Source organism: Lygodium microphyllum, chromosome 6 (assembly GCF_053477565.2).
Source record: "Lygodium microphyllum isolate KBCC chromosome 6, Lygodium_microphyllum_v1.1.10, whole genome shotgun sequence".
NCBI lineage: Eukaryota > Viridiplantae > Streptophyta > Polypodiopsida > Schizaeales > Lygodiaceae > Lygodium > Lygodium microphyllum.
This window is the reverse complement of record NC_141140.1, coordinates 119,269,660-119,286,305: the sequence shown is the minus strand read 5'-3', so window position 1 is coordinate 119,286,305 and position 16,646 is coordinate 119,269,660. Positions and strand designations below refer to the sequence as shown.

At 39.3% G+C, this 16,646-nt stretch overlaps 1 protein-coding gene across 1 annotated transcript; it reads left to right on the top strand.

Annotated features, from left to right (window-relative positions):
- Nucleotides 1-2,045: 2,045 nt before the first annotated feature.
- LOC148035029 (pentatricopeptide repeat-containing protein At5g16860-like) lies at nucleotides 2,046-4,154 on the top strand. The gene has a single exon (XM_087680767.1). It carries the CDS (start codon nucleotides 2,046-2,048, stop codon nucleotides 4,152-4,154), a length of 2,109 nt encoding a protein of 702 aa, XP_087536893.1.
- Nucleotides 4,155-16,646: the final 12,492 nt, after the last annotated feature.

Below are 16,646 nucleotides of genomic sequence, written 5' to 3'. Positions count from 1 at the left end.
TGATTCTATATTTTTCCATGTATATTCAAGTTCTTTAGGAAATTGACATAATGGATTTGTATTGTTTCAAGAACTTTTTAAAGCTTTAAGTCTAACTCATAGATAACCAATTTGTACTCTAGTTGCAGACCATTGATGCTCTCTCCTCTCAATCCCAAAAAGCAAGAAAGATGAGAAATCTCAAAGTTTGTAAATAGGCTCACCTAGACGCATCTTTCTCATTATAGTCCATTTCCCAAAGAGAGCTTCATAACCACATGATCCATATGTGTGGTCCTCTTGTGTTCAGATCACTAATGTACCCATCAATGTGGGTGTTATGTGCATACATGAATATGAAATTTAAAAAATACAAAATATGACTCTAGAAGATATTACAATGCACGCTAGAGATAGATTGCATCTCACTTTTGATTTAAATATATTATAGTGAGACTAAAGTATATCTAGTTGCTTATTTTAAGTGTTGTACTTGTGGACTTCTACACTTATATTTTTCAAATGCTTTTCAAAAGTATACTATCTTCATGAGTGGTATGCTTTTAGTTTATATCTGGTTTGGTTCCTTCTTTTGGCATGTTGACTTATGTTCAATGACTCCTTTGACTTTGTTTTTACTACTTTGAATGGTCCTTTGAATTAGACTTTTGATGAAAAATTCCACCAGCATTCTACATTTGTTTGTGTTTGGGGTTAGCATTATCCCCTTCTCTATATAAGTAATGGTCTTGGGGCATGTTGATCTAAGGTAGCATATTGAGCTAAAGGTTTTAACTCTAGAGACACAAATGATGATGAAGAGGTAATGGGTGGGTGTGGAGCTACTAAAGGAAAGAATGTGGATTTTGATGGTGTTGGGGATGCTTTTGTGGTATTTGAAATAAAAACTCATTCTCTCCTTGTGGTAATAGCTAACTCTAAGTGTGCTAGTAGTGAGTGCTTTCGTAGTGTGATTGGGAGATGAACCAAAATGCTGGCATCATAGCATGCAATGCTATAGCGCACATGCTATTTTCCCATTAACTGATGTTGGTTTTGAACCTTGAAGGGGTGTTTGACACCCACCATCTTAAGGGCCTCCTATTTAGCATTTTCATCCTCCTTAAGTGTCTTGATACAAGCATTCAGATGGCTAGTGAGCACACCGAGTCATCTCTCATACCTATGTTTTGAGGTGTGAATATTTGGCTAGAACTCGGGCTCTTTGGTCACCACAATAGGCTACAATAGGGGATGTGTAGTTCATGGTGAAGAGTAGAGCCACTTATCATAGTGGAGTTGCTACTCTTCCCAACTATCCACCTCAAATCACAATTGCCACTAATCTTTCTAGTGACCACAACTTGCCTTAGTTTGGGCCTCCATTAGTTCAACACCATACGTGATCACAAGGATAATGTAAGGCTTGAAGAAGGATAATCTAGTCCATATTAGCACTCATCGTGAAGTTCGGAAGTGCGGCAAATGTAGGTTTACCTTCATTGTGTTGTCACCTAATACCTTCCTCCAACGTAATCACATGGGTCACACACTCCTCCATAGGTTTGAAGCATGCTTGCCCTTGCATATAAAAATTCCGCTTCTCTAGGCTATTTGACAAGTGTTGTGCCACAATGGAGGAGATGACCTTGAGTATCACTGCTACAAGGGAGATGCCACGGTAGTTATGTGTTAGGGTTGGGTCACCCTTCTTAGGGACGGGTACCGTTGCCAAGGTGTCTAGTTGGTTTGGTATTCCACTTCACTCGAATATCACCCTTATCATTTTCAAGGTAGCCGGTCCCATTAGGGTCCTAGGTCCTTTACCATTTCCAGGTAGCCTCTCCGTTCCTCCGGATTTCCTTTCTCCCCTTGCCCTTAGCTACTAGTTTGAATGCCTGAGGGGGAATCTCGTCGATTCTGGAGCCTCATGACGCTTCAGCTTGCGAGAGATGAACCGGGCTTCTAACCATTCGATTGGCGTATAGGTTCAGCGAACTTCGACGTTGCCTGTCTCTTCTAGCCATCGGTTGCAGGAGACGACATGAGCCTTTCTTCTTCTTCTGATGCGGGCAGCCAACGAGCCTGCAGCAGCCGAGAACCTCCTCAACCTCCTTCAAGAATGCAGACGGAACAAGGATCTGCGCCGTGCCAAGCGCCTGCACGCCTACATGAGACAGCACCTGCTGGAAAGCCACGATCTTCTGGGCAACCATCTAGTTCGCATGCTTGCTGGGTGCGGGGACTTGCCCTCTGCGCAGCTCATCTTCGACCGCCTGCCCGGCCGTGATGTCTACTCTTGGACCTCCATCATCTACGCAAGTACGCAGACCGGAAACCCTCAGCATGCCTTTCATCTCTATAATAGGATGAAAGAAGACCACGTGCCGCCCAACAACTACACCTTTGTCGCTCTGCTTAAGGCTTGCACCATGCTTGATGACCCTGAGAGAGACCGAATTCTGCATTCCGACATTGTCATCCATGGCCTCAGCACGGACCTTTTCATCGGCAATACACTTGTGGTTATGTACGGCAAAATGGGGTGCCATGCAGAAGCGCAGCATGTTTTTGACAAGCTGCACATTCGTGACAGAGTCTCCTGGAATGCACTGATTGCTGGATATGCAGAATGTGGGCTTGTGGAAGCAACCCTCAGGTGTTTAGAGCTGATGCAGAGAGAAAGCATGTGCCCAGGAGATGTTGCATTGGCTTCCAGCTTGAAAGTTTGTGGCAGCCGAGGAGCCATCAGAAAAGGCCATGAGCTTGTTGCACAGATAATCAGAAGAGGGTTGGAGAAAGATACCTTTGTTGGGAGCACGATCGTTGACATGTATGCAAAATGTGGTTTGCTCGAAGAGGCACATAAAGTGTGTGTCAAACTTCCTATTCGAGATGCCATATCCTGGAATGCATTGATATCAGGGTATGCAGAGTGTGGACAAGGTGAACAAGCTCTGAGTTGTTTCAAAAGGATGCAGCTGGAGGGTGTGCCTCCAGATGATCGCACCTACCCATGTTGCTTGAAAGCTTGCAGTATTGTAAGAGCAGTAGAAGCAGGTCTAGGGATACATGCAGACATAGTTAAAAGAGGATTAGAAGGAGGTCCTTTCATTGGCAGCGCTATGGTAGACATGTATGGAAAGTGTGGCTTCCTTGCAGAAGCTTGCTATGTAGTGGATAAGCTTCCTGCTCGTGACATAGTTACATGGAATGCTCTGATAGCAGGATATGCTGAACATGGGCTTGTTGGTGAAACAGTGTGCTGTCTTGAACAGATGCAACTAGAGCATTTAAGTCCAGGTGCTGTTACATATATTTGCATCTTGAAAGCATGCAGCATTGTAGGGTCTGTAGAAATTGGCCATGATGTACATGTTGAGGTTATCAGGAAAGGACTGGACAAAGAAGTTTCTGTGGGGAATACATTAGTAGACATGTATGCGAAGTGTGGGTCCCTTGCAGAAGGACAAGTAATATTTGATAAGTTGTCCACTCAAGATGTTGTATCATGGAACACTCTGATAAAAGGATATGGTGAATACCATGAAGGGAACATGGCTGTTCAGTGCTTTGAGGACATGCAAAAGCAGGGTGTGAAACCCAATGGCACCACATTTGCATGTCTTCTTGCTGCTTGCTCCCATGCTAGCCTTGTCTCACAAGGGCAGCAGTATTTTGAGGAAATGAAAGAAAAGTATGAGCTTCAACCAACAGTGGATCACTATATCTGCATAGTTGATCTTCTTGCACGATCAGGGCAGGTGCATGAGGCAATGAGATTTGCTGAAGCCATGCAATGCCTTCCATCTGAGGGAAGTTTAAGGGCTCTTATTACTGCTTGTAGAATTCATGGGGATGTAGAACTTGGCTTGAAGTGTTTTCAACAGCTTGTCTTGGTAAGTCAAGAAACTGCTGCTGTTTACTTGATTATAGCTGACATATATGCCAATGCTGGCATGTGGAGTGATGCAAAGAGAATTGAGGAAATGCGGCTACATGCAGTTGCAAAGAAAAAGCCTGCAACTGCATCATTGCAGTTGAATAAAGAGAATCACGATTTTGATGTAAATGACAAGCCAACTAGGGATATAGCAGCAATGTTAGGAACCTTGAGTCTCCTATCAAAGTATGAAGAATATGTCCCTTTTACAGATTTTGTCTCGATAGTCTGATGGCTTCTTTCAAAGGTGTTGCTAATCTGTCTTTATAACAAGTTTTAAAAGTTTCTTGAATAGTAACAAGTCAAGTGTTTTTTTTTTTGGGGGGGCGGGGGGGGGGGGGGAACTATGACAACATTAGTAGAGTGTTTTCAAAGCATCAAGGCAACTTGAATAATAGGCTAAACAATAGGGCACAACAGTATGACTTACAACTACTAAGGTACAAGGGCTTTAACATTGGACAAGCTGATTAGTAAAGATTTGCTTGCTCAAAAGAAGTATCCATCTGAAGGTGTCCAAGCTACTTAAAGCCAAACCATGCCAATGTTGCTCTTAGGTTTATAAGGCAACAAATCGTACTACTAGTGCACCATAACTGTTATCTCCCATCTATTTGTAGAAGCTTGAAGGAAGTAAAGCTATAAACTCCATGTCTTGAATGCTTTATTTTCATACTTGAGAAATGCAATACCAAGTAGCTTGTGATCAATGTCTTTTCCCAAAGCTTGTACCACCACTGTTAAATCTCAAACATGAGATAAAGCAATCAAACTCCTTTTCAACTTGCCTCTTGAAATCCTTAAGACCAACAAACACCTCATCTTTGTGTTTCAAGATAGACACCCAGGTATACCTACTGAAATAATCTATAAATGTCGCATAATACTTGGATCCTCCAAGAGATTCATTAGCCATCCACAAACCTTAGAGTGTATCAAATATAGTGGCGTTGAGCTATTCCAAACATGTTTTACAAATGGAAAGTGAGATTGTTTGCTGAACTAATAGGCATCACAGACATGACTTATCTCAATGTATGCAAACTTTGGTAAACCTATGACTAGCTGCTTTCTTTGCATAGTTTGCAACTACTAAATATCTACATGCTCAATCCTTTTGTGCCATATTTCAAGATCTCTAACAGTGCCTTGACCATGTGCAAACATGGCCGATTACAGTTGAGGCAATGTAGCATCCAATGTGAACATCCGACCATGTCTATTGCCTCAAGTAATGAGCTTCCAGCCATTGCCAAACTCCTCTAAAAAATAGCCATGCTTATTGAAGCGAACTTGCAAGTTCTGCTATGTCATCTGTCACATTGATAACAAATTCTTTGTAATAGAGGGCACATGCATTACATCATGCATACTTTTCTTCTACCCATCATGAATGACCAAGGGAACCACACCCTTATTTTTAATGCTATGTTGTGTATCATCTCCTAATTTGCCTGACTTATTTAGGACACACACACATGCTAGTGATAACTAAGCAACATTGCTCTGTCATGTTGGGGTTAAGATAGAAGTGGATGAGCTTGAATCTCTCAACAGTTTACATGTGTGAATTATATATGTGTATGTGTGCAAGTATTATTTATGTATTTTCTATAGTACATTTATGTGTGGTCCTAGAGCATGTATATATTGCATGATTAAAATCATTGTCTCATCCCATATGTTCAATTAAGAAAAAAAGCAACTCTTTTTTTATGGTACATGTGCTTTTGTGAATGTTTTCAACCATTGAAGTATCATATGTGTGTGTGTGTGTGTGTGTGTGTGTGTGTGTGTGTAGTTTTTCAAATACTTATCATTTCCCTTGCCATGATCATATCCTATGTTCAATTGAGAGAGAGAGAGAGAGAGAGAGAGAGAGAGAGAGAGAGAGAGAGATTGATTGTGTGTGCATTCAATAAAAAGAGTGAGTATGTGTGTATGTACATGTATTCAATTGAGGAGCCATAGATGATAGAAAATAAATATAACCTCCACTCACCCTTCAAGAAAAAGCCCTCTTCATTTATTAAATACTAAACTTCTCCTCCTTATGCCACATGGGCTTGGGATCCTTTTGGTTGGTTTAGTATCCCCAAGGAAAACCTCCAAATAATATATAGAATAGATACTATCAATCATTACTTTTAGGGAGAGAATATTATAAGTATCGTTTTTATTTTCCTCGAGGATTTAGTGATAGGCCTATTATAATTGTTTTGAACTGCTTAAAAAGTATTGAGAATGCTTGTTCTTATTGTATTTTAGTATGAGTCTTTTGATTTAAATATTTTATGAATACATATATGCATGTGACAGATTGTGCAAGTGTGAATATTCATGTGGTTTATGTGCAACTTAGTAGTATATAGGCATGTGAGTATATGGATATACATATACATCGAGCTCGTGCATATAAATGTGTGCATGGGCATATACTTAGTGCTTGTCAATTGAAAGCATGTGAAAAGTCATTGTCTTTTTGCATGTATGTGCTCATGTGTAGTAAAGCATGCGAATAGGTGGAAAAGGATTATCTTTAAAAACATAAAAAATGAAAAAAGAAAAGCATGTAAAGAGGAAGGTTTTGGAAGGTGGTAAAGAAGGAAGGAAAAGCTGAGGAATGAGGAAGGATGGTGACCGTTGAAAGAAGAGGAGGACCTCCAAAATTGGATTGGGGACTTAGGGATGGCTTGGTGAATGACTCTTGGGGGATAGCTCCTTTGTTTGGGTGATTGCAACATTAGCAATGGAGAGATTTTGATGATGTTGAAGGATAGCAGAAATAGGGGGTCATCTACATGAAGATCATTTAGGAAGGAAGGCATAAAATTGATAGGGCACATGTCTTATATGAACAAAGGTGCTTGGGCAAGTCTGCATGCTAGAACATCACCTTCATCTTGGGTAGGAGGACATATGGCTATTGAGGGGTTATAGTGTGGTATGTAGATTTTATTTAAAGCATTTGATTTTATAATCAAGAAAAAAGGGAGATTAAGTGGATCATAAAGTACTAGGAGGCCAAGTATTCAAGAGGAAGTTGAAGTGGGTTGATCAATGGCATATACTGAGAATGTTTATAGGCCATGACTAAACATGTACTTTCACATGTCTTGGGAGCATCTTCTTCTTTACAATTAACAAGACTTGCTTAACTTTATTCTTCTTATTACCTAAGGTTCCCACACCTTACTTAGCAACTTCCATAAAAAATGAGTTTACTTGAATTTTATGGTTGAATTATATGGAAGTGTATATTAATAGTAGATGTAGAAGTTTGCAATCAAAGATAGAGTCAATGAAAGTCAAATATAATCAAAGTGCAAGTGCTAGAATTATTTTTAAAATGATATTATTTTTTGAGTGCTTTAGCATATTATTGCCATGGCTATATTATTTTTTGTGAGAGCTAGGCTTACTACACTTGTGCACATTGTATTATATCTCATAGTTGTATTTGTCGCACCCGCAACTATTATATAAGTTGCATACATGAATATGTAATTGGAATAGCATAGGATATATTTAATTAGGCTAAGGTACAAGCATGTTTCAAGAAGGAAGGACTAGCTTAGAGTCCACAATGTGGGCCAAAAGAGGAAGCAAACCCTAATTCACAGTTGTGAAAACTCTAAAATGCAAAGGGGGTACAAATCCTAAAACACAAATGGGATGCCATTCTAGAGAAGTGACCTAACCTTAATCGTAAACTTGGTCTATTAAGGATGTGAGATCTTAGTTATATTTACCCTTTTGATACATCCACGTTACAAAAGCTCTGTTAATGCAACTATTGAAGCCTTCCATTTACTTCTTTTATTCTATCATCTTGTCTCCATTATTGAGAGTGAGGGACTGAGGGAAAGTGAAGCTCTATGTCTTGTCTTCTTCTTGCATTTCTTCTCCTTTTTCTTCCCACCAATGGTAATAGATTTGATTTTGGAGTTATATGGGAGATTATGAGATTCGGAGAGAGTGAGGGATCCAACGAGGTGAAGCACTGATCCATGGCACTGACTTGGATGATGAAGAGCTAATACCTTTGGTGTATTGTAGGCTTAAACTAATTGCCAAGAAAGAGCTCATCATTGATGCTTTCATTGATGAAGGTTTGGATTACAACATTTTGACTTATGAAGTATGAATCTGGGGATTGACAACTTGAACTTGTTCCTACAAATGTAGTTGTCAAACCATATGGAGATTCACCCTATTTTCTCCTAGGCAGATGTAAATTTCTCATGGATGTAAAGATTGAAAGTATACCCATCATTTTCTATGTGCTTCCAAATCAAGAGGATATGGGGAAGGAAGTCCTACTTTGAAGACCTTTCAAGTGCTCAACTCAATGCAAAGTGGACTATGTAGCACTAGAAAGGGAAAGACACATGTCTTTAAGTCAAAACAAAATCCTATTGAGGATGGCGAGAGATTTTTGAAGAACTAAAGGCACATGAGCACAAGGGAAAACTACTACGTCTTTATAATCCTAGACCCAAAGTAAACACCCAAGCTTCTAGGAACCAATAGAATAGGAAAAAAGTTTCTCCCTCACCTAAAGTTGAAATTCAAACCTTTCAGAGTCATTTTGGAGGTTTTGGCACATTTCAGACACAATGATGATGTAAAAAAATCATGATCTGGCACATAGAATTATTTGTAGCAACTATAACATGAAATTTGTTGATACATAAAACTTTGTATCTTGATTTATGTTTATATTTTCTTGGAGATTATATATATATATGATATGAATGTAAATAACTATGTAAATCAATATTATATGATGGAGGATAGTAACATTGTCTCTATTTAATATTTTATGTGCTCTATTTTAATTTTTAGGTTCTAGATTCACCATGTGGTTGATTTTGCAATAATAATAGCTTTAAATCTATCAGGAAAAGTATTGCATCTAGAGGGAAGAGGAGATATATTTAAATCTATCAAGAAAAGTATTGCATCTAGAGGGAAGAGGAGACCCAAGGTACACAGTTGGAAGTGTTGATGGAGAATTAACACAAAGTTGCAATGAGTTCCCAAAGTATTGTTGTGTGCTCAACAATTTTATGTGGGAAAGTACTGGATTTGGTTGCCCAAACCTTCCATATAGCCACCTCCACTAACCACAACCCATGTCCCATCACAATCAAAGAGAAAAAGAAAGAGATCAAAATGCAAATTTAGGTCAAGGACCAAGATACTTGAGGAGACAAAAACAAACAAGTGAGAAAATGAAAGCCTAGTTCTTGTGACACACGAACCCACAATTTGGAAAGAGCAATTGCTTCTACGCAATTGCTAATCCACACAAGGAACCTATGGTGTCTAAGAGGCCATCAACTAAAGGAGGGACATACCAAGCAGCCACTCCCTATATGACACTACTCAAGCTAAAGGAGAAAGTCTAAAGAAGGATGCAATAGAGCCGTCAAGTGTCAACAAGTAACTGCATGAGATACTTATTGGTCCATTCAAAAATTCGAAGTATCCCAAAAATAAAGAACCTTGTCACCATTGAAATAAAAAATCCAACAGTAGTCTCATGTAGTTACTCAATTAAAGAAAAAGGATGCATAAGGGGAAGTTAAGCAAACATCAAATGATTAAATACTTTCTTTTAACAACATTGTCAAAAATAAATCTAGAAATCACAAGATCGAGATTACTTCCAATTAGTTTAAGGATCGAAGTGCACGTACATCCTTGACCACCAAGATTGACCGATCCATTGAATCACAAGTTACTACTAATTCCAAGGTGGAAACCACATAGTCACAACCCTTGGCTACAACAAAAATTGTAACTCCTATTGAGGAACAATCTTCTAGTGCTTCTATCTCAAAAGGATATGAACTCTAGCCCAAAGGGCCTTGTGAGTTCATTGATTCACAAGTTTTGTTGTTCTTCGCTAGAAGCTCTGAAGTCTAAGCCCATCAAGTAATATATCAAGGAGAACTTAGAAAAGCTAGGGGAATTAGAAGATCAATTGGTGAGACTCAGAGCCCTAAGAATCTAGATATAGAAGATCAATTGGTGACTAAGAGCCCCAAGAAATTGGATGTAACACTAACTTCACTTGCTCAAGCATGTGTTCCAGAGCATTTGAAGTCTAAGCCCATCAAACAATCTATCAAGGAGAACTTAGAAAAGATAGGGTAACAAGAAGATCAATTGTTGACTAAGAGCCCCAAGAAACTAGATGTAACACTAACTTCACTCAAGTATATGTTCATGCTAACATTGGAGGTCCTAGTAAGGAACATAATCAACTCTTCGAAATACCATTGATATGCGTGGAGCAAGAATCCACATGCTTGCATCATCCGATAGCCATAAACCCTCCTCTTCCACCACCTTCTTTTGGTTGAGTAGTTGGAGAAACAATCTTAAATGATTGCATGTGGTAATGATGAGACCAGGGTCAAAACATGAAGAGAAATCCTCTACGAATTGTTTGAAGGAAGGGATCAAGTCCTTCTCTCAGAACTTGAGGTTGTCTTCTAGTCTTTCTACATTGACATTTTATATCAAAGGGAAGTCGTATTACTTGCCATGCCTTGCAAAGTTATAGTCAACTCCATGTCGCCTAGGATAAGGCATGTAAGCGAGGTTCCCTCTTTTAGATGGTAGTGAGCTGTAGAAGGCCACCCATGCTTCCATGTTGTTATCCAGGACGTTCATTCTCCAAGTAGGTTGAGACTCGTAACCTTTCATAGTTCGTGGCACCTCAAACATCTTGTCATGCCAATAATCTATTGATTCACATTGCCACAATCCAGGTTCCTAAATTTTTTGCTCCAACCATCTTTTCCCTAGCCTTAATGACACATGAATTATCTTTTGCACAATTGTCAAAGGAAACATCTTTTTGAGCTTACATAAAAATTTAAAAGCATATTGCATAGGTGATTCCTAAGCCTCCTAGTGTTTCCAATGATGAGCTCTCTATCTCAATTGATCAATAAGTGCTCCCCTCTCTGTGAAAAGGGTATGCTTGTCACTAGTTGAGTATTGGTAGTAAGCTTCCTTCTACTTTTTTCCACTCATTCTCTTATTCTTTGCATGGCTTCCATAATGTTTCGTGGAGGGGTGAGCGCCCTTTCTGTTTTTGTGGTGGTCTCTAGTTGTGGTTATTGTGACTCTTCATGTTCTTCTTGTTCCCAATCTGTCTCAAGTGCAAGGGGTGATAATGGTGGTATTTCCATGGTTTAGGCAAGTTCTTCTATGGTGGCTATTCCAATCATCTTCAATTCTTATGTGGAGAGCCCCATTTCCCTCAGCCTTTGCACTTGTTCTTCTTTGTTATGTTGTACTCTCACTAGGGAATTGTCACCTCCAGACTGTGCTTGAGTGCTTGCCTAGTGAGTTGTAGCTTCTTCTTGAGATTGTCCATTGTGTTGTTCTCACATGGCTTCCACACCTCAACTAGTGTGTTGATGAAGCCCTACTACTAAACCAGCATCACTCTTTCAATTGCCTTAGCTCTTTCTACTGCCAGGCTTCTTTCATGTTCTGCTTGTGCTAAATAGGTGGCCATGTTTTGCAATATGTCCACATTTTTTTCTTCCCACTAACTCACCTTTTCCTTTGCTATCTCTAGCCCTTGGTTTTGCCATTTTGCAAGGATCTCTAGCATAGTTTGTTGTTCTTGCCAAGTTTGGGCAAGGGGTTTCTGTTGCACTTCACGGTCTAGGTGCTTTTGGAGTTGTGTATAGTTATGTGTGGATTTTTCTATCTCATTTTCCAACTCCACTAGCTATTGGGTCTTTTACTGGGTCTCCAGTTTGGCTTACTTTGCCTCCATCTCTCTTATTTGCTATCCCTAAACCTACTTCATCCCCTCCAATTCTGCTTCTAACTTAGCTTTATCTTTCATGGCTTGGGTATATTGACCTTTGAGTTGTACGTGGTTTTCTCTTTCTACTTCACATTGTCCATGCAACTCTTTATATATTTTTTCCTTGTCATTGCCTTCCCTCATTGCAACTAGTTCTCTCTTTAGACTAAAAATCTCTCTTGTTTTCTATTATGAGTAATAAGTGGCATGGGCTCTCTTTTCCTTTTCTAAAGCTTCCAATGCAATCTTCCTCTCCTCATCCAACTGATCCCTTTGCTCTTTTAGCTCTTTTAATAGCTCTTCAAAACCTTGCGTTGGGGCTTAGGGAGGTTGTGGGCAAAGTAGCTAAGGACCCTTCTGCTCGGTATTTTAGGCGCCTTCTAACCACAGTCCACATCTGCAATTGCCAGTCGTTTGATAACAATGGCTGTGGCTTCTTCTAATCTCACCTTTGAGAGAGCAATGACTTGTGTAGTAAGGTAATAGACCATGCTCTCCAGTCTAAATCATCTGTCGTGGGGACTAGGATGGGTGATGCTATGGCTACAAGTGAAGGGGAAAGTGTTTCTAGTGGAACCTTACCTTCATCCAAGATGATTTGTGGCTTAGTTGCAGGTCCTGTTGCACTAGCACTTGCCTTTGAAGACCCTTCGAGAGGTTGAGGTCCATTAGAGCCAGCTCTTCTACTCTTGAGGGTTGCTCCACTAATCTTCTAATTGCTAGGATTATGTCTTCTTGCTCTTGCTTTCAAAGGTGCTCCTCGTCCTCCTCCTATTGTTTTTGCATTCATGCCTTTCCCTTCCTTTTTGAAGTTTTTTTCACTTTTTTGAGTTCTTTCTCCTCTTCCATCATGCATTTCTCTTGTTTAGCTGATGACACCTTAATGATGAATTTTTTCCCTTCTTTTCTTCTCATGGATATGGATTGTGGCTTCTATTGCTATTGCTAGGTTTCTAGTCTCCTATACTGCAGATCTTGGAACCTCTTGCTCCTCAACTTAGGTGGTTGCTCTAGTGCCATGTCTTGAGCTTGAATATAAGCTATTATGGGCCTTGGTTGAGTTGCTTTTTGTTCTTCAACTGAGCTTATCAAGTGGGCTTCAGTAGTTGCAACTCTTTTACTAGGTGCTTTCTTGGTTTGGAGCTTCTACTGTTTCACTGTAGGTGGATGAAACCTCGTGCATTGCTATGCCTTGTGATTCTTGTGCTAATGGTTTTGCTCCTAGATGTGATTATTTGGTGACTTCTTTTATAATGGCTGTTAGTACCCCATCGAATCCCACTAAAGTGACCTTGGTTGTTGCCTTCTTCCTTTTTGCCTCTCTACTTATTGTTGACATGGGTCCTGATTTCTCAAACTCTTGTGCACCAGGGCTCAATGCCTTTGCCGCATCATGGATGGTTATTATGAGATATAGGCATTGCGGTTTTTGTTATCCATTGCGCAAGCAGCCATACTTTCTAGCATTGCAACCTAGATCCTACTCATTAGAGAGTTGTACATGTTTCCAGAGAATAGGACGTGTATAAGTTTAGATTGTTTTTTTATTGAGGGATCTAGAATATCCTCTAGGCTAATGCCACCATTGGTGAAAACCTTCTTCTTGTCCATCCCTAGCATTGCATATAGACATTTCTCTTTGGTCACCTCTCTTGCTTATTTGGTAGGCCCAAAGCTTTGTGCACCGCCATTGGATTAAGAGGGATCTCCATGTATTCCCGTCCATGGTTGTCACTCATTGTTAGGATCATAGGTTGTGAGAAATTCTGTGCACTACACATAATTTAGTTCCCCTTCAAATTTCTACATGTACTTGTGCAATTCACACTTGTCTAATACTTCTTTGGCATTTGGATTTTTGGTAGTCACTTCTTTTAGGTTGTGGATATGTTTGTACTTCAAGTGACAATATTCTTTAACTTGTATACTCAAATTGTAGTCTGATTGTTCTCCTTTGAAAAATAGTGTCAGGGACTTGGTCATCCTTTCAAGTGCGGCTTTCTCTGCTTATCCTGCCATACTCAAGGTCTAACAACATCTTGGTGAATCAAAAAGCTACGACTTTGTTTCTTTATTTGGTGAGTTTTCAAGAAGTACTAAATTTGTTAAGAATGAAATGTATATGTAGAACTTGCAGAGAAAAGCTTCACACCTCACACAAACACAAAGAAAATTAAAAATTTTTCCTTAAAGCTTTGCGTCTCACATAAGGAAAATTTTTCATATCAGAAAAGTCAAAAAATGATTCAAAAAATGCTCAATTCACATATTATGATGCAAAGTTTATGTGAAATTTACACAAATGATTGTATTCACATTATGGAGGGGTTTGCAGAAACTCATAGAAGTGTGGATTGTATTCTATGGTAGCGTAATGGTCCATATCCTATGGACAGATACCTATATGGGTAATATAGATTAGAACATAAGGAGGTCCTTTAAACCAATTTGACCACCAATATGAAGCTCTTCCTCGGTAAGGACCTATGTACAAATGCACCATCACATTATCTTTTAATACATGTTTACGATTGAGAGCAAGTACCAGAAACAATGTGGGGGAAACATAAATAGGATCATACTCTAACATCTTAATGGCATGCCACTACTCTACATTGGTCATGATTTGACATTGACTCTTTTCCATTGCACTCATAGAGTAAACCAATGCTGCAAGAATAGGGAGTCAATATGTGCAAGACAATCAAGGTTGGCAAGTTCATAAGGTGTGGTCTCAACATAACTTCATTTGAAGGAGGTGATTAATCTTTCTTTTGTTGGGGATAACGGCACATGTGTCTATGCTACCCATGTATTCACTACATTGACAATACTTGCACACTTGTACACTACAGATGGCAAATGCCCATCACTATCAATTCATTCTTTATTCTTTTAGTGACTAATAGAATAAAGAAGGCTACTCACTCATTGTGACTATTGGAGTTTCCACATCTCGAGTCTCTCTCTCTTGCTCTCTTGCTCCATCCACCATAGCTCATACCTTTGGTGTTTCCTCTTGCTTGTGCTTTCACCCAAGTTTCTCCCTTCAACTGTTATTAGAGCTGAGATTGAGGAACTTCACCCAACATTTGTCTCAGCCTAGATTTGAAAGCTTCAGCCTGAAGAGGTAAAGTTTGTCACTTCCACTCCTTCCTTGCTTTGTGGGCTTCTTCCAAGCCTTGCATAGGCTTCCCTAAGCACTTCTAAGTGCACACCCCAATTCTATTTACTTCAATGAGGCCAACATTAGGGATAACAGTAGTAGCATTATTTGTACATGCTACTGCTGCCCACTCTTTGATCAAATTTGCCACCACCTCTAGCTCCTATGAGCTCCAAGCTACTTTGGCAATCTTCTATTAGGTCCTTGACATCAACATTGTAAGTCTTGGATACCATTTGGAGCTCCCAACCTTTGTTATTACTATATATGAATAACACATTTGCTGTAACAAATCTAAAACAATGTTTCTTAAAGATCGTGGCTCCCATATTACTCTACTAATGGTTGTATTCACGTACATTGATGCTGAATCATTGGGGGATGTTATGTTGATGACTTGGAATGCTTTTGGTTGGGATCAAAGTAACTTGATTTTCACTATCATTTGAGTATTGTAATAATAGGATAGCAAGCATTTACACAAGGAAGTTTATGCATGTTGCTCTTAAATGCCATTTAAGTACGATGTCTTGACATATGCCATTGATGGTCTACACTCAAATACGCTATTGAAAGCTTTTGAGCTTTGACTTTGAGCTTGGTGGCATTCATCTTGGCTATGGATACATACCTTGGTTGCTTTAGTGGCTTACATAATTACAGGCTTGAAGATTCTATTAGGTTTTATGCTCCTGGTTTATGCTTCATGTATCTTGGATTTTCAAATGTCATGTTTATGATCTATTAGCCTTGTCTTGGCTAGTTGGCATTTGATTTTGGCCTTGGTTGCTTTAGTGGCTTACATAATTACATGCTTGAAGATTCTATTAGGTTTTATGCTCCTGGTTTATGCTTCATGTATCTTGGATGTTCAAATGTCATGTTTATGATCTATTACCCTTGTCTTGCCTAGTTGGCATTTGATTTTGTTCCAGTGGGAATCACTTGAGCTACTTAGCTTTGCATTTGAGTAGAGCTTTGGGTTTATCTAGTTGAGCTTACTTCAGTGGGATTGTGGTACTCGATTGAATTATGTCTATGCTCTTCAGATGCTCTTTGAATGTAGTTGTTGCCTAGTGGGCTGATTTGATCTTTGCACTAAGCCTGGTACCTATCTCTGTCAAGTTGTTATAAGTAATGTATTCATCTTTTTTGACTATGTATTGAGCCTCTTTACACTTACTTAGTCAGCTGTATATCTGGCAATTCTCTTCTATTATCTTTAAGATCTACAATATACATGAAAGTTATGCCTATTGGATGTATCTTTCATTGAGTTTCTCGGTACTGGTTGCATGCTCAGTGAATACTAGTGATTCATCCAAACCCTGCTTCTTGTAGAATACACCTAGCAGTTGCAGATTGGATTCTGTTAGTTGATTACTCACACCTGGCTTTGGATTTACTATTGTCATTATTTTTAGCATGCTATAATTGTGATTTCATGCATCATTTATGAGGATGGATGCTTTGACTTGACCGTCATTTACTGGTAGTTAGTGAACAACCCTACTCTTTGTCGATTTCACCTATTTAGACACTGTCTTGTTTGGCTTGTTTTGCTGTCATTTACAATAGTCTATTTGTCTTGGACCATGCTTTCATTTTTTGCATTATGGGTGGTGGGTCGAATGATTATGTTATCTTCAACACTAACAAGTTGGATGGCACAAACTACAACTATTGGAAGGCCCAAATCTAGCAAGTTCTGGTGC